The following is a 19,583-nucleotide window of genomic DNA, read 5'->3' as shown; positions in this document are numbered from 1 at the left end:
GAGGAAAGGAATTTATAAACGCAGCTCTTAACGGAACTCAAATTCACCAAAAACAAGTAAAATGCCATAAATTCAATATTAAAAAAAAGAAAAAAAGGCATGTAACTTTGTGAAATAATATAATGGAATACAACACAAATTTTTAAAATTATGTACATTTTGTGCCTTTATGAAGAGATTTTTTGAAATTATATACGAGTATCTCAATAATATTCTACGAAATTTTGAATAATTCTTGTAGTTTTAAAGATTTTTTAAATGATTTCTTAGTTGAAATTATACCTGATGTTTAGATAAATGATTTATTTTCTAGTAAATTTATTTGCATAACTTATAACTTATAACTCGAACAAAACATATCAAATCAAAATCTGTTTAGATGCCTTTTACTTCATATCTACTGATCAAAGTTGAAATCTCTGAACACTCTTCGTGACATTTCCGTTTTCAACTCTCGAGCTCTTTGCTTTCACAAAAAGGAAGTCTAGTGTTTCCTGCGATAATGTTCGAAGCCGCTTCCAAGCGGCACACTTTGCAGACGATCGGCAAAGGAATGCCAACCGACGATGCTGGAACTACTGATTTTGCTGCCTTTACTTATGGTCGGTTTACTCAATATGACTTTCCAAGTGTCCATTGATGAAGTGACCGATGTACGGAGGGATGTTTATTTTAATTATCGTAAATACGAGGATGATCAGTATTTAAAAGTGCAGGATAAGGTAAGGTTATTTAGTTTGTTTTGCATGTTTTCTTTCATGAAAATTAATTATTTTATATTGTAGATCGTATTAGCCTGTTGGATTTGTAGGATTTTAATGAAGTATATTTATGGAAGACAAGTTTAATTGCGCGAGCCGCTCAACATCTAATTTCGCAGTATCTTATTTTGAACTGTGATCCGTTTTTATTCCTAATCACATAAGATATGTGTTGGAATCTAAAATTAAATTTGATGTGGCACATTTGTCATATTTCACGAAGTATGAATTATCGATCAACCGAATTTAGATATGAAAGTATTAAATTACAACAGCAAATTTATATTAAACTGTATAAGCAGCTATGTATAACAACGATTAAATGTACGCATTCGTGTTGCTTTCTTTTGCAGAAAAAAATATAAACTTTTGCTTATTTTTTGTAATCCAGGTGCTTAACAAGCAGAAATGTCACTGCTGGAAAAGGACGCGATTTTTAAAAATAATCGCTTGAAGGTTTGTTTTTTAAAAAGAAAATCAATTTATTTTACTAATATGAAAGAAATAACAAAAGTGTATGTTGCCAAAGTTTTGCCCATCCTAGGCGAATTCAAAACTATTGTTCAGTGGAAAAGTTCAGAACACAATTCAGAGTACAATTTGTTTAATTTATCATTTTAAAAAAGAAAATATTGAGTACTATTGGGATTAAAATTTCTCCGTTGTCTTGAAGATCGATCGACTTAGCGATCGATAAGGACCGGTAATTTGATTAGACGATTAAGCCAATGGAATATTAAGTCGATATGCTTTTAAATCACACAACAACTCCAAATTCTGTTTAAATTATGATTAATTAATATAATTTTTAGTCTGACAAACATTTAAACAATATTTTTAAATATAGTTGTTTACCATCGGTATTTTGAGATCCGATGAGATCTTTTTTTGTGTGCTAACTTTTTTTCTAGACATCAATTATACAATTGATTGGGTTGAATGCTTAACTGGTTTCAACTTGATGTACACACGAGAACGTTTAGAAACAAGCTCTTATTTGAGAACATATTAATTAAATGTAATCATACAGATAATTTTTTTCTATATAAATTTTATAAAATATTTGATAATTTTTCGGAAGCTAATACTTTTAGTTTGCCTTTTAATATATTTTATGAGTAAATGTGTACAACTTTTTTTTCTTTGTTTGATTTTCGTTATAATACTGTTATTTTAATTCCTGTATTTTGTATCTTCTGTAAATAACTAAATAAAAAATTATTTAATGATATAAAGTTTATTTGACGAATGTTTCCAATACTGATTATCAAATAATTTTATTCGAAATTCTGTCATTCTACAAATTCTTCAAAGAGTTGAGTGTCTGTCTTTCCTCTGTCTCGTACTTTCATAAAGGTGTAAATATTATAATTGAAAAGCTCAATGACATAATATATCAAATTTGGTATATAATTTTGTGACTACAATTGTAGTTTTGTATCACTTTTGGTTTCAATCTGGCTGGAAAAAAAAATATTCAAAATGTTCTAATATTTGCGTACCTCATCTCAGCAATTAAATATTGTATGTTAATATGCTCTTTCTAACTATTGTTCATCATTAGAGTACAGTTAATAATAGAAATACATTTATTAAAGAGAATACGAGAAAATTTTCAGGAGACTACTTTAAATACTCCCGCTGGTTATATATCACAATTATCTTTTTTATAGTTATCATGAAGGGAATAATAATTATTAAATCAGATTATATAATTTGTATTTAAGCATAAAAAATGCGAGATTTTTATGAATATATAAGTCTGATAAAACCTGATTGTTTTTTAAAAAAATATTTTGTAATTGAATTATAGATTTGTCTTTTTCAAATTTACGGAACTGTGTAATAAACTTACAAACATTTAGTTAACAATTTTATTTTTAAAATAATTAGAATTTTTTAAATAAAATATATATTTAAGTTAAAAGATTTTTAATTATAAGTTTTGAAACTAATAAGTCCAAAATAACTGAAATAAGATTTTTCAGCTTTTAATATAATAATAGAAGTGAATTTAAAAGAAAGGGAGAGGGGAGGGGAGAGAGGGTTGATATTACTTAAAGTCAATTTAATCGAGACACAAATTTCACTCAGCGTAATGATGTTTTGTGAAGGGGGGGGAGGGGAGAAGAAGAAAAGAATAATAATTATAATAGTTTTGAATATATATATATATATATATATATATATATATATATATATATATATATATATATATATATATATATATATATATATATATATATATATATATATATATATATATATATATATATATATATATATATATATATAAACTTAAAAAAAAACACATAATCACAACGGATGAATGCATCTATATTTCATATAACCATATATATGTGAAAAACTATTTTTTATAGTGTATGTTAAGTATCTCACTTTAGCTTTTTTAAAAATATGAAGGATTATCGATCCCGGTACTAGGGATTGCAATACCGGTATACCGGGATACCGAATACCGGTATTTTAAGTCATTTGTACAATTTTGTAATACCGGTATTCACAAGTTTAAATATCGGTTTTTCGGTATTTGCTGGAAATTTTTAAAATTGTCTCCATTATATGTTCAGGTATAGCGAACATAGCAAAATAGTATACGTTTTTGTTTTTATGTTTCCCTAACGGGAGAAATTAATTAGCTAATTAATTGCTTAAATCTAAATTAGCGAAACATGGATTATCCCTGAAAGAAAATATTGTATCCATAACAACTGATGGAGCAACAATTATGAAAAAAGTTGGAAAGTTGATTGGTGCAAATCAGCAGTTGTGATATGCACATGGAATTCAATTAGGAGTAATTAGGAGTATTATCCCAACAAAATAAAGAACATCCAAATACTGTGGATATAGAAACTTCGGATTCCAATTTTGAAAAGAGAGTGAGAGTGATATTGACACTGAAGACTATGACAATGTAATTGTTGAAGAAGGTATTGCTAATGAGGATGAAATATTAACCTATCAAGAATTGCTTCCTATAATTTATAAAGTTCGAAAAATTGTTAAGATATTTAAACGTTCCCCTATAAAAAGGATATATTACTTAAATATATACTAACTGAAAATAAAACAGAATATATGTTAATATTAGATTCTAAAACACGTTGGAACAGTTTACGTCTAATGATGGAACGATTTTTGAAACTGAGAAATCCAATCCAAAAAGCAATAATCGACTTAAACCTGTAAATTAATTTTTCAAATAGTGAATCCGATTTAATATCCAGAACTGTATGAGCTCTACTTCCAATAAAACTGACTATTGAGGCATTATGTGGGAGAGATTCTAATTTATTAACAGCTAATGCAACAATAAATTTCATGTTGCATTCATTGAAAGAACAGCACACATCACTATCTGAAGAATTATATATTACATTGAAAAATCGCACAAAAGAAAGGCATACTGAAATAGAAAATGTCTTATGGTATTTACATAATTATAGTGATTTTAAAAATGAAAATGAAAAAGAAGAAAAGAACCAATTCAAATCTGATTAAGTTTAGATTAAATTTTCTTAAAATTTTTTAACCCACAAACCTATCCACATTCAGAAGAATTCGGTTCAATTATCGAAGATTATGATGTCACTACTGTCGATAGTGAAAAGGAATTGGCTCTTCAACAAAAATTAGAATTAGCGATAAATAAAATAAATTATAAGTGAAGAATAAAATAAGTTATAAGTTTATAAGTTGCAAATTATTTTTTGTGATATTTACACTCTCTAGCATAACTGCCAGAAAAAAACAAACAAAACACCTGTGTTTTCATTCTTTTTCTAAAATTTCTAATACCGGTATTAAAACCGGTATCCCGGTATTAAGATTTCAAAAATACCGAATACCGGTATTGAAATTTTGGTCCGGTATTGCAATCCCTACCCGGTACCTCTCGTGTGCTAAGGGAGCGCTCTATCATCTGAGTTACGCCTCCTTCGTTTCTTTTCTTCTTTATTTCCATTATAATACTTTGATCCAGTTATACTTAAACTTATCAGTAAACTTAAATGTATAAAAAGGGTGAAAGATAATTATATATCCTTACGGAAAGTATAAGTACTGCATCAGCTTCCCATTCTGTGTATGAGTTAGTGCAACTGCCATGATACTATATAATACTAAAATCTCAATCTCCTCATTCATATTTCTTTTGTTAAGCCACTAGCAGACCCATTACTGAGAGATGGTATATGTCCAAAAAAGGAAGAGTAATTTTCGACTTTATTCCTAATCCAGAAATAAAAATAAGAAGGTACCATCCTTTTGGTAATCCAAATTATATCAGCACATTTGAAATTTCCTGCATATTTCCAAAGATTTGGAAGAATGCAGGAAAATAAATGCATTTGTGGAGGAATCGGTACTGTTTACCACTATTTAAAGGAATGTATTGAAATCTCGGAGTTAAGAAAAAATCTGAAAATTATAAATAATGATTTAAGTATAGTATTGATGGTACCAAAACTTTACAGTACTGATGGTACTTAAAACTTTGCAGAACATGATGTCAAAAATTGTCAGTTTTTTACCACCTGTTTGAGAGCTTGTAGAAAAGGAAGAAGCACAGTAATTGACCACTTTGTGGCCAATTACCTCGAAGAGGATGTCAGTTTGGTGAATCGGTCAGTGTTATGAACGGACTATGCTAAAGATAGCAGTCGGCCACAACAAATCTTGTCGTTACTGCTGCGTTGAATGGGGGCGGAGTGGTCGAGTGTACACAAGAAGAAGCACACCCATTATTTAATTTTTCGTAATTTATAAATTTAGGCCTCCTGCCAATTTAATTATTTTGCGAATACAGAAACTTATCATATGTAAGTACATATTTTATTTTAATAAAAACAAAAATGTTAAAAAAATCAAACGCAATCAAAATTTTAAACTCTTTTTCAGCAAGAATCCCAAATATTGTATAAATATCAAAAAGTAGTATTTTTAAAGATTATATCTTCAATTCCATTTTCGTTACTACTTGTAATACAGACTGAATATCTGTGCAAAAGTCTGATTAAGAAGGATTAGAAATTACCAGTCAGTAGATCTTACATCGGAGTTGTTTGCGAAGCTGTAGAATTTTAGTATACGGTTTCATATTACCATGTCTTTCCTATAAAATCTTCGTATATTTCTTAACATTCGTAGAATGAATAATTATGTAATATTTTGGAAATTTCTCCAGAAAATAGAGGAGAGGAAAATGAACCTTTGACGAAGTATTTAAAGGTCGTGGGCTTTCAGATGAAATCAAAATTGGCGAAACTGGACCGCTGACTGGAGCCGTTGAAATGGTTCTTTGGTTTTCTTATTTATTTTAAATATGTAGATGATGTGAGCTAGTTCGTTTTAAAAATAAATCGTTTTCAATACATTTGGGATGTAGACTACAGATGTTGATTAATGATGAAAATTATCTATTTCACATTTCATGTTAAATTGAACACTAATCAAATATTTTAAAATAAAAATGCTCTATGGAAATTATTTTTTAATTATTCTCTACTTAAATCATATAAATATTAACAAATGGTTAAGTCATAAACTAACATTTTGAAGATTTTTGTCAGTAATACAACAGACAAAAATCGTTAAAAATGAGGCATAAGTTTTTTTGTTTAGAAATACAGTAGTTATTTTTATAAGAATCTGATATTATTTTCTCGAACAATTTTGCTTATAAAATTTTTTCGTAAAATGGAGGCGCCGGGTATCGATCCCGGTACCTCTCGCATGCTAAGCGAGCGCTCTACCATCTGAGCTACGCCCCCTTCGAATACTAGTTTGTTGCTATTCATTTATAAAGCATTGACCTAATTCTCTGATCTACACGAGCTGTCTTTTAATGAGATCATACCAACGCTTTCATACGTTAGGTAACTGAAGGGAAAAAAAGGCACAGGGGAAACTGGGGCACTCGGACAACCTAAGCAGGTGTCCGTGAACGAGCGACCAGATATAGATTAGAGTTTCGTACGGTTTCACTTATCACACATTTGTAGGCAAAGGGAATGTGGGTAATATTGATAAACAAGCTCCAATGTGTAAAATTTTGTGGCAGATATTTTTCTGTTTAGTTCTTTTTTTGAAGTCAAAATTTGAGTGAAAGGGTGTGATGATGAAAGAAGGCTACATATTCTTTTTCATTCATACTCCGCGCGTTGGAGTGGAGTATAAATTCAGAAAATAGCAGTTTAATTTGCCAATCTCATCACCTGACCACATTCCAAAATTACGATACATGTTCTATGAAAAGGATTTTTGTTATTTTAAAAAGGGACTCTGATAAAACTAAAAGCCTTCTCATGTTCTGCTGATTTGGCAGACTCTTAAATTCAATTCTACACTCATAATATTTACAAATTTATATAACTTACATATTTCTCACAGTTCACAATCTACCCAATTCTAAGATATAGGTTAAGTTTATTTTCAAAATAATTTTTCCTATTAAGGAAAATAAAATGATGTTTTCGACCTAAAATTTTTCTTTATTTGATACTTGTGTGATGTTGTATCTTTTGATAAATAAAGGTACGGTTTTGTTTGAGAAATAATTTATAGAATAAACGAAGGTCTTAAGACTATTTCTAGTCAAACATGAAGAATGTATTTTTTATTTTGATATTTGGAAATGTTATGCGCTGTTTCGTACATATATTTAAAGCCAATGTTTAATTTTTTTTTGTATTATATGCCCTTGTATACATGCAAGTATCGCATAATTTTTATTTAAAAATAAAAAAGGAACTTGTCGTAGCGTTTACTTTAGAACAAGAAAAAGATATTCAATCTGCTTAGTAATTTAACTATTCATATCTTGTAAAACCGATTTTAAATAGGTAGATATCATATCTCAAAATTTAAGTTTTGATGTGAAGGCATTTATTTAAAACTTTTCAGTCTCAAGCTGTGACGAGTCTTGCATTATATTTTAAAGATAAATAAAGAAAATATTTCAAACAAACATGCGATCTTAAAAAATTTCAAGATTATAGTAGAAAAATTCATGAAAAATTTCTAATAAGTAAATCCTCCCTCAAAAAAAAAAAGGAGGGGGGGACAAAAACAACTAGAAATGACAAATAGAAATGACATTTTTCACAAAGTTTGCCTATCATAAATGTATACCTAATATACAAGAGAAAGAATTTACAGTGAATGTAAGATTCCCTGAAAACTGTAAAAACCAGTTAAGATCATAGGAATACATGTATCAAAAATCGGCGATAAAAACTGTTTACATTGATGCGGTATTTTTTGATTGTTTAACAGATTGCAATTTGATGTTATACATAATGCCTTCGGAACTTTTATTTCCACAAATTTGTCGTTATATAGGTGCATGAATTTTATTCAAGAATGTTGGACGAATCTGAAAATGAAATAATGGATGATAAATATGGGAACTCTTCAGTAAGAAGAGTTTCTCCTTCTAAATCGTCGACTGACGTTTTCCAAGGTATTGAATTTTATAAAAAAAAATGTAACTATAAGATTCATTTTATACTTGATTCATATTTGTATTTGATTAAAATGATGCATACCAAAGTAATTTATACATTGCAATTATGCATTCATATTCCTAAAAAGAAAAATAATTAATGCCTAAAAAATATTTGATTAATATGTGCTAATAGATTATTAGAATTTTAAAAGTTTTCATTTCTCAAACAAAACTTTGTTACATTTTGCACATTACGAGGGTCACCAGGAAAATGAGTTGCCAACAGCCCATAAAAAGAAATAAAACACAATAACCCGGAAAGAGTTATTTCAACAGGTGGAGCAATATATCGGTTATTTCTCAACATAAGAACCACCGGAATTGTAACATTTGGGATGCCACAAGATAATATTTTGTATTCCAGTGCCATAGAACTCTGTACTTAGGAATGCATCGATTGTATCACAGTTGTATGCAAATCTTCATCAGTGGCAAAGTGATGCCCGGACAGATATTTCTTCAGGTGCAAAAAACAGGTGGAAGTCGCAGGGTGCAAGATCGGGACTATAGGATGTGGGCTCAAATACCTCCCAGCGAAACATCTGAAGCAGATGTTTGTTGTTCAGGTGTAAGGTATTTCGGCACTCACCTGGCGCTCAATTTCTGGAACAATAGTGTTTCGTGACGATTACATGCATCACCATTCGTGATATCAGCAGGAAATGGCTACAGAGTTCCGTAAACATAAAGCGATGGTTCTGCAGATTGCTCTATCTCACCTGTTCCATTAGGTCGTCATCAATGAGAGATGGCCGACCACAGCGTTGTTTGTCATGGACATTTTGCCTGCCTTCCGAAAATCCCCGACACCGTTCGACGAACCATCTGCTTGCTCATATCAGGTCCATCCTCTAAACACAACTGACAATGGAGCTCCATCGGCGCTACCTTCTGTGCATCCAAAATCTTTATTACAGACCTCACCTCGCAGTTGGGAAAGTTAACTTAAGCGATCGGGGAATTACAGCTGCCGCATACGATAGCCATATCCACAATCTATCAGGCTTGCATCTAAGCGTTTTGTTCCTTTTGCAGTGCCATCTTTTGGAGTCTTGGGCAACTTTTTTCCCGGATAGCCCTCGTAAAAAAAAAAAAAAAAAAAAAAAAAAAAAAAAAAAAAAAAATTAAAATCGATATATATATATATTTTTTGTTTTTTCATTTTTAAGATTCAAATTCGAACTTTGAAAGTTAGCATACTGATTTCTAAAAATTAAGGGAAAAAATCAAGGAAATTGTGATTATGATATTGTATAATAATTATAAATAATTGTATTATAGCGATTGAAAATTATTTTTATGCGTCTATAAAAGACAATAAGAAAAAACTTTGGAAATTCAGTCAAAAGAAAATAAATATAAGCATTCTAATTCCTATGATCTCATAATTACGATTCTTTTAAAATTTTGCATATTTGTAAAAATGACAAAACTCAGTTTAATAATTTAAAATATCTAAAGAAAATAAATGTAGGATACAAAATTTTCCTGGTTTTACTCAGGAACTTTTGTATCTTAACACTCTGTTTTCAAAATTAACGCATACAAAAAGTTTAAAATAAAGTTGAAATCTGTTATCACAAATTTCAAGTTATCATGTGAGAACATAATTATTTTTTAAGTCATTGTTTGTCTTAATTAATTTAAGTCATTAACCAGTTTAAACCGATTTGAAACAAACACGTGATTGTCAGATTACGCATGGAAGATATTTAGAAAAACGATGATATTTTTCATCTCAAAATCGGACGAGCTCCTAAACTTTTTCTCAAGTCCAGAAATTTTTAAAAATTAATTTTTTTTTTTTTTTGCAAAAATCCAATTTAAACTGGTTTGGCATGATATTGTGGCTAATAATTGTATTGCGCAACCGGTTTTTTTTTTTTTTTTTTTTTTTTTTGTGCTTCTAAGGGCGATAACTTGATAACTTCTTACGACTCTTCCCTTTATTGGCCAAGCAGAAAAATCGACTACATGGCGGACATTCGTGCCAAGTTGTAATTTTTTGTTGGCAATTTTCTTTATCATTTTCTAATAACCCTAAAAGCGAAAAATTGATGCCTCAAAAGTGATAAATCGCAGTTTTCTGGCCATGCACTTTGTGGCTTCAAAAACCTCAAACCAAAACAACATTATGTTCTTATATGATAATAACAGATTTCATTAATTTTATGGTTCAAACCAGTGAAAAAAATTATAATGAATTAATATATTTAAAAGAGACAGAATTAAACATAAGTTTTAAAACTCCATTGCATTTTTAATAGAAAATTGCAGCTTTCAAAAATTCCAAGGAATAGAGCTCTTTCCTCTAAGGTTTCCTAATTACTTTATAGGTGCGCAGTGCAAAATGCGAGAAATTCAAGTCATGCACAAGCGTTGTTCTTGCCGCAGACCTAGAAAACGCTGCGTTAAAATAGAATCCACTAGAAGTAGCGTTGTATCAGTCATGCCCGAATGCGTTATCTTGGAAAGATGTGAGGGAGTCTGTCCACAGTTGATGGCGTGCAATCCGAAGTCAACTGAGAAAGTGCATGTTCCAGTAAGTCTCTGTTGTCCAATATAATAAGCATTCTTTATATAAAAAGCTTTCCCATCAGTTTTTTTAAAGATCAATAATGAAAAGGCTTGATATGTACCTGATATGCTGCCGAGAACTTGTCTCTCAATAATTCTGAGAGCTTGGCATTACATTGGTCAACTTGCTTGTAAAGTTTCTGCTTTTTTTTTTTTTTACTAAACTCATAGATAACAGTTTCTTAGCTAGCATTTCTATATGCATTTTGAAGGCGAAAAACAGCAAGAAAAAGATAAATCCCTTCTTCGTTATTTCGATTACATAGTGTACTGTCGTTGCCAAAAATACTTCCACTCCATTATTCGAGGTAGACGACATTGTCAGTTTGGTAATTTCTACTTTAGAGATAAAGAATTAAAAAAATAAATTTGTAATACCATGGGGTCTAATAAGAGTAGCTTGTCTATAGATTAGATTGAGAGAGGTTTTGACAAAACCAGATTCTATTAAAATAGTTTGTGTACACGTTAAATATGTCACATTCAAATAGGATTCAATTAGTATGCAACGGAATTTAGCGGTAGGGATGACTCAGGTGTTATTTTCATCATCTGACTACTTTTCAAAATTATACAGTGCTTTTCAATATAACCCTAGTGTTATTTCAAAGGTAACTTAAATATAACTAAACTGAACTATATGAAACAAAGAAAGCTATAAACAATTATATTACACTAAACAAAGAAATACATTGATGAGAAATGAGGAGATAAAAAAAATGTCAAATATTGACAATATTGTTTCGAATATTTAAAGAGTTCGTGCAAATGAGGAATTATTATTTCCAATCTCAGAATTCGATCAGTGCCTAACCATGTCATGTTGCTGACAGAAGAAAACAAGAAGAAGAAATATTTGAATAAAATATACATTTAAATTTGTAGAACATCCGCTAAACAGTAGTAAGGCTAAATCAGAAAATATATATAAAAAAAAGAATTGAACTCAGACACGATAAATACCGTATTGTAGCATAAATCAGAAATAAATAAACTCGCACTCATTAAATAAACTTACATACATGTGAATATATAAATCTATGTAAACCTGGTAGGTCTATATTTTTCTTTCATTATTTGTAAAATAATAATGATCAAATTGAATTAACACGGCAGCTGTTATTGGCAAACATAAACATTGGTTTGAAAAGGAACGTTTTCATTTGCAGCAAAGAAACGCAAACGAATACATTGCATTCTTTGTACTATCAAATAGGTATTTCAGTTCTTGAATGTTACTTTTGTGTTTTTCATAATCATTCCCTTTTTTATTATTTTATTCTACTATCACGAATATTTTACGAACACAATACTACTAACACCTCCTAAAGTACAGGAGGTGTACTTTAGGACGTGTTGATACGACGCAGATTCAACATATAGTAACATTGTAAACATAAAGATAATTGTAGATCCGTTTTGTTCCTTTTTAAATTGGTCATTCACCGATTCCACATTTAAGCGGCCATTTTTTTTTATTCAAATGGATTAAATTTCTCATGGGATAGAGAAAAAAGCGAGGTAAAATTTCCCTTTTGCGGGATTTATTTCATATTGTGGCAGTAAGTCGCCATACCGGGCAAATTTGTGAAATAACATATAGTTTACAACACAAGGCTGGTAAATCCTGGGAATTTTGTATACCAAAAAATTAAAGTAGTTGTTTCCTTATATATGCATAGAAGTTGTTTTTTGCTCCTCAAAATTATCACCACAATTTGTATGTATAAATCCGAAACTTTCAAATTTACTTCCGTAGTTCTTTTATAAATGTCGATCAACTCAAATCATCTCCCAATATCTCTATTTATCCGAGGGGAAAAATTATATTATCTCTATTTAAAAAAGGAAGTGCGTGCACGCGCGTGTGTGTTTATATGCGGTATCCAGACAAATCTACTACATTTACAGCCAGGAAACTAATGCACAGGATGTCGTAATGGTGGTTGAATATTTCTGGAAAACAGAAAATAATTTTAAAGCAGAAATACTTTTATTTAATGTTTTGCATTGTTTTGGAAGATTTTTTCCATAGTACTTACCCATAGTCAGTTATGTAATGATTATGGGGGGGGGGTCAATGCACCATCGAAGAAAGCGAACAATAAACTATTTTTTTTCTATCTCTTACGCAATTTACTGAATTTTGAGAAATTTACAAATATTATACACTTTTCTCGCAAAAATTTTAACTAAAATTCTTGTAACCAATAACCTAACTCCTTCACCTTTCTCGAATTTTTCTTTTTAATTTTAAACAATGTTAAATATATCTTTGTTTTACATCGATTTTTAATTGATTGTTTTAGTGATGTGTTCAGTGATGGCTTTTTGATTTTTGTCACAAATTAGTGAAACGAGCAGAAATTTTCTTTTTTCGGTGGCAAAGTCACGAAATAGTATGCATACCTGGCAGATGATTATATTTATTAAAAATTATTATTATGCCGTAGTAAGTATTAATATTGCATCTGCCGGTGAAATGGTGATAAAAAAAGAAAAAAAATTAACACCAAATTAACAGCAAATGAGTTTAAAAATATTATTTGTTAATTATTCTTTCAGATACGTTGTACGTGGCAATTAACGAATAGCTTTCCGGTTTATGTACCTTTTTCGAGTAACGGAAATTTTTCGTCTCTCGGGTAATAATCATCTGAGTACCTGAGCAATACATGTATTAACCCTGACTTATTTTTTAAAATATAAATGGGATGTTCTACAGTGTGATTTGTGATTAGAAACATTGGACACTACATTTTGCATGCTGAAGTGTTGAAGGGTGACAACAAAGGTACAATTATTCATATACCATTATTACTGATGCAAAAAATGGTGCAGATATCCGATTTATATTAAAAAAGGTTGCAATTTACAGTGAGACTAGTTTTTGCTATGACCATCAATATGACACAAGGTCAGAGTTTTGACAAAGTTGGTCTGATTACTAATGATGAAAGTGCAATATTTTCACATGGTCAGTTGTATGTAACATTGTGCAGAGCGAAATCTAGAGCTGGAATTAAAATCCAGGATAAAGTAGGCAGCATTAAAATTATTGTTTTCAAAGATGCTCCTAGTTAAAAAAAATTATACATCAAATATTATATCAATAAGTATCTTTTATCGGTTTTAAGAAAATTTTTACTTAATCTAATTTTTTTTTAGTTTTATTTTTTAATTATTTCTTGAATTTATTTTTTTAGAAAAAATAATATTTCACATTTGTTTCATTTCCTACAGACACGTGCCGAAAATTATATTTTTGCAGATTTCACTTCCAAAAAGATATAATTTATTTTTAATTAGAGCTTTAATCAATGTGATGGTAACACTTTGAAAAAAGCTAATTTTTTCCCATAAATACGAAACGTGCTCGTGCAGCTTAAATTTTATTTTTATTTTGTACGAAAAAAATTGTTGAAAAATATAGTTAAAATATTTATTTAAAAATTCATTAAAAATAGAAATTTAGTTTTGAGGTTAAAACATTGGTATCATTTAAAAGATAAATTTTTGATCTTTAACTTCATGTAAAAATCTTTTTTGTGCGGTAATATTTTCGGAAGTTATAGCAGAAACACGCCAAAATTTCGCATAATTTTTAAATAAATAAAATTGTAATTAAAGATTCGAAAAATAACCCCCAGGTGCACATTCCCGGCCTCCAAGGTATACACGTGCCAAATTTCGTAGCTGTTGGTCGAACGGTCTGGCCTGTAGAGCGCCAACACATACACACACATTGAGCTTTATTATAAGTATAGATATAGATTACTCATTTCTGTCGAAAAAGTAAAACTTATGATGAATTTTTTTTTCTAAATTTTAACGAATACTAAAATATTTCTTTTTTTTATTTGGAATTGAGCTTTCTTTTTCATGACATTTTTAAAACAGCTCTCTTCTATTTACTTTTGTTGCCTGGTAGGAGGGGACCAATCTCACAAGAAACCCCATTAATCTGAAGACATGTATGATTCGAGGACAAAATCGGGTTGGTGAGCGAAATCCTCTTGTGCATATATGGCAGAATTTACTTTTGAATTTATTTTTTTTAAATGTTGATTCAATTATAATGATTTGAATTTTTACTCGGCTTTCATTCCATAACATTTTATTTGGTATATAAAGATCATAAATGTTAAGGTTTTTTTTTTTCAAAACAATGATTTACTATCACATTAAGTTCAATTTGAAATCATACTGTTAGGTGACTCTAATTTAAAATAACTCTGAGTATTAACTACTTCGATTAATGTAGGGAAATTTTATTTAATTCAACTGAATCATTACTTCATTTCAGGGAACTAATATACCGATTTAACTATCGACAAGAATAATAAAAATTATTTTTATACATTTTAAATTTTTAGCTTCATTGTTTGCAGCAAACATCATAATTACATTATCTCTTTTTTAAAAATCTGTCTTCATTTTCAGTTATCTATTTCGATTTTTAAAAGTGCATGATGTCATTGTCGTGAAAAATAAAATAGGGATAAAATCGTTATTTTTGTTTGTTTGGCTTTTTTTTATGACTCTATTTTGTGTTATAATGGTTTTGATTTCGCTGACATTCATCATGCCAAGGGCAACTCCATCCGGGTTCTGAGATATAGCTCGAAACTGAAATAAAGGCGTTTAACTTGCTTTATGATTGCTTAACTAAAAATTGCCTTTAATTAATGTTAATTAATGAAGAACTTGAAGGGAACTTTTTTTTATTACAAAAGGTTGGACTTTATTTCTTTTATTCAAATATCATCTAAAAAGCCCTTAAAATATCTTACGCTTAAAAAAAAAGCGATAAAAACATCAAATGAAGCTAAGTTTTTAACAGAAAGATTAACAAGAACTTCAAAACGAAAAAGCATTTGATTTTTAAATTTATGACTGGAAAGATTTTATTCGGATTGATATGATGAATACATCTTTCTACATGAATCGAATATCAGAAATTGTTCGAACAAGAAAAGCGTTCATTGATCATATAGTGGAACTTAGCTGATTCGAATATTTTTCGTTAAATAAAGGCGATTATTGTTTCAATATTTTTCATCAAATCATATTTTCCGTTTAATGCTTAGATAATTCAAATTTCTTCCTAATCTTTCAAATTTTCTATTAAAATAATGTATAAACATCGTTTGCAATTTAGATTTGTTTTTGTTCATTCGAAAGAAAATTAAAAATTAAAAATTACGACCCCCCCCCCCTCTGTGGCTTGTTTGTGTTTTCCCTATTTCTGAATTGTTTTTGTGAGTTGAATGTGTCTACAATCTCCTTGGCATTTTTTATAAGGTAGGCACTGGAGATGCTAGGCTCGGGCCTCGATATCATGAGATAAGAGGGAGAGCTTAAGATCAAGCCGGAATATGATTGTAAAATTTTGATATAAGGGAGTGGGAGAGACCTCAAAATTACTTTGCGATTGTGGCCTAATATTGTCAAAATCTGCCTTTGCTTAACATGCGTCCTCAGCCATTAAAACTGAATAATGTTTAAATCAAATAACCGACCATCACTTCATGCCATTTCATTTTTTTTCTCTCTTCATTTAGGATAGTATTCATAAACATTCTACAGCAGCTTCACTCCAATCCTCTTGTTGACTATCTTGCTATAATACATTACAAATCTTTCACTTCTCCCCTTCAGTGAAATTCCATTCCAAATGACTGAATGGAAATGCATTGAGGAAAAATTATCACGGTTTGAACATAGAACTTACCATTCTCCACCCTATCTACTTTGACCGGATTTTCGCGATTTGTCACTATTCCATAGGAGTGGCACTCCATACCATTGGAGTTATAGCGAGTATTCGACTTAAAGTCTTAATTTTTTTTATCGAGACATTCACTGCTATTCAATAACATAAAGCAGAAAAAATTTTACATTTGTAGAAATATTTAAATTTATTAAATCTGAAGTATATTATTTAGTTTAAAATTATTTTTTGCACCTAGTTTTATTGTAAAATTGCTGTATTCAAAATCCATACTATTTTTTATATTAAAATTAACTTAGATATTTACTGAAATCCTTATTTTTAAAAGTATTAAAATTATTTCAATTATGAATTCTATTTATTCTTTTAAATTACTTATTGGTTGTTTATAAATTGTGTATAATGTATTAAAATATTAAATATTAAAAAATAAGCTTTATTAATATTTTTTATTTAATAATTGTTGTTTTCCGCTGTTGTAATAATTTTTAAACCTTATTCTTCTAAATTCGAATTTTTATTGAGACTTAAAATTCGTTAGAATAAGTTCCACTGCATTTAAATTAAAAATAATTTATCATAAATGTTCAATTTCCAAAGCATTCTATTTACTTTTGAAAGGAAACACTGTTAATACAAATTAGGTAGAAGATATGCCACTTCATTTTTGCAAATTAGTAAAAATTCACTTCGTATTTTCATTTTCAGGTTATTTATTTAAATCTCGTCCTGACAGACAAAGGACCCGATGTAGTGCCAGAATGTTCCACTGCTGAGGTTGAAAAACATTTGAAATGTGGTTGTGCATGTGCTATCAAAGAAGAAGATTGCAATGAAAAGCAGGTTGGCCATTCAGATTTCTATTTATTTTAGAACATTCTTGAGTACAATTTTCATTTTAAATCCGGAGGCTTCAAGAAATAAATTTCCTTGGAGAAGCGAGATTATTTTTTGTTGGTTTTTAGATTCGAAAAGGAGAAATGTTCTGTAGTTTTCCATGTTTTAACATTTCGATTCTTTCTTGTTATGTAATATAATGTGTGAACATTTATCGATCGCTCTGATTGTTTGGCATCTTGCTTTTTACTAAAGCTAATAGATTTAGTAATGCATTTTAAACCCTAGTAGAATATATATATATATATATATATATATATATATATATATATATATATATATATATATATATATATATATATATATATATATATATATATATATATATATATATATATATATATATATATATATATATATATATATATATATATATATATATATATATATATTGTACAAGATTGTATAATATGAAACAATATTCGCAATATTGTATAATATTGCTGAATATTAAATTTTACAATATTCACAATATTGTATAATATTGCTGAATATTAAATTTTACAATATCCCACAATATTGTATAAAATTGTGTCACAGGATGAGCTACCTGGGAAACAAAAAAGCTTTGATATACTGACTCTTATGAAACACACATGGTTTAAACATTGTTATAGTGTTTTCATGAGCATGCTGCTGATCATGATTAGTACGAAACTTACCATTTGTGATGATTTAGATATTTGTAACCTGCATGATTTTCTAACACGTGCATGTGAGAACTCAATAAAAAGTTTTTATTTGTTGTACACCTTCTTTCATATTCACAGTTCCAATTCTTACGACAAAGGAGGGGAAACAAAGATAACATTTTCTTTTCTTTTTTAACTTTGGAGAAACAATCTAATTTCTGCAAGCCAACATGAATTTATTTTTTAATTAACGTCTATACCCTAAGTTTAAGCGAATGTGGAAAGCAAGCATCGCTACTATCATATAAACAAAAGTTGATGAGAAATAAATAACGTTATATTTATTTCCAGCATATAGAGAACACATAAAATCCGTAAAAGAAATCTACAATACCAATATATATATATGCTGGGTTGTATAATTACACCTATTATATATCAAATAAAATCCATTTTTTGTTTATGAGTGCAGTTATCAAAATAATATGTTTAAAATGATAAAAAAAATGTTAATAAATGAACAATAATTTCTAAATTAAATTATTAATTTATAATATTGCTTCCCTGCACAGTTTTTCTCTTTGTAAGGAAGAGAGTTTTGCAGACATTTTAATGGATGTTGAATGAATGCCAAACCAATAACACCTACTTTAGCGAAATTTCGACGACAAAAAGGATGATTCTCGAAAATATGGGAATTAAGGCGATATCTCTATTAGGACTCAATATTCGGCGATTTTTCAAGTCGATATACCTATCGACTATCGATATGCCTATATCAACTTCTATCGAGTTCTCTAGTTGTTCTATGCTGAGCCTTGTATTGCTAATTAATCAATGATATGGCATCTGCACGTTTGGGTTTGCTTTCTGTAAAAACTGTATTTGTGAAGCTTTGGCTGTGTCTTGCTACTTGCACTTCCAGTTTTCTTGTAGAATGAAGTGTCGTTATTGGTTATCGAGACTGTTTTACTTCTCCCCACTAACTCAGTGGATAGATTTTCCTTAACAATTTTCTTTGATTTTATAATATATTAATCAATAATAAAATATATTGATTAGTATATTTTGATAGTTAAAAACGATATAATACTTCGATAGATGCACATATTATTATTTTTTTTTTACTGTTGCGTCTGATAAATGTCCAAGGCTACAAATAAGTTGATTTCATTGAGAAAACAAGTTTTCTCTCAATACTCTCGGTTAACTTAGCCAAAATCGTTGTTTCCGTTTTTAACTCTGATGTAATTCAGCTCACCTTTTGTTATTACGCTTAAATCACAATGCCTATTTTTAGTAAGATGAATTTCTTCTGTAAAGAATACATTTCTTTTCTAATAAATGACCAAACTTAGTTGCTTATTAATCACTCGAGTGTTGAATAAGTTTTTTTTTCTGGATGTATACTAAAAATGCGGAATTGGTTGCGTCTGTAAGTAAAAACGAAC

The 19,583-nt window shown here is 29.3% G+C and overlaps 1 protein-coding gene and 1 non-coding gene across 2 annotated transcripts in view; one reads left to right on the top strand and one right to left on the bottom strand.

Moving 5' to 3' along the window:
- Positions 1-510: 510 nt before the first annotated feature.
- Positions 511-19,583, top strand: part of LOC129989310 (balbiani ring protein 3-like) — a 40,874-nt gene continuing 21,801 nt past the window's right edge. Inside the window, exons 1-4 of the mRNA XM_056097760.1 lie at positions 511-722; positions 8,127-8,247; positions 10,629-10,834; positions 17,312-17,446. Of these exons, the coding sequence (XP_055953735.1) occupies positions 567-722; positions 8,127-8,247; positions 10,629-10,834; positions 17,312-17,446 (618 nt within the window). The 5' untranslated portion in view covers positions 511-566. The remainder of the gene's footprint in view (positions 723-8,126; positions 8,248-10,628; positions 10,835-17,311; positions 17,447-19,583) is intronic.
- On the bottom strand, positions 6,484-6,556 carry Trnaa-agc (transfer RNA alanine (anticodon AGC)). The gene has a single exon. It is a non-coding gene; the product is annotated as a tRNA-Ala (tRNA).

The sequence above is a fragment of the Argiope bruennichi genome, chromosome 2 (assembly GCF_947563725.1).
Source record: "Argiope bruennichi chromosome 2, qqArgBrue1.1, whole genome shotgun sequence".
Lineage (NCBI taxonomy): Eukaryota > Metazoa > Arthropoda > Arachnida > Araneae > Araneidae > Argiope > Argiope bruennichi.
The sequence above is the reverse complement of the archived record's forward strand: the minus strand, read 5'-3'. Positions and strand labels throughout refer to the sequence as shown.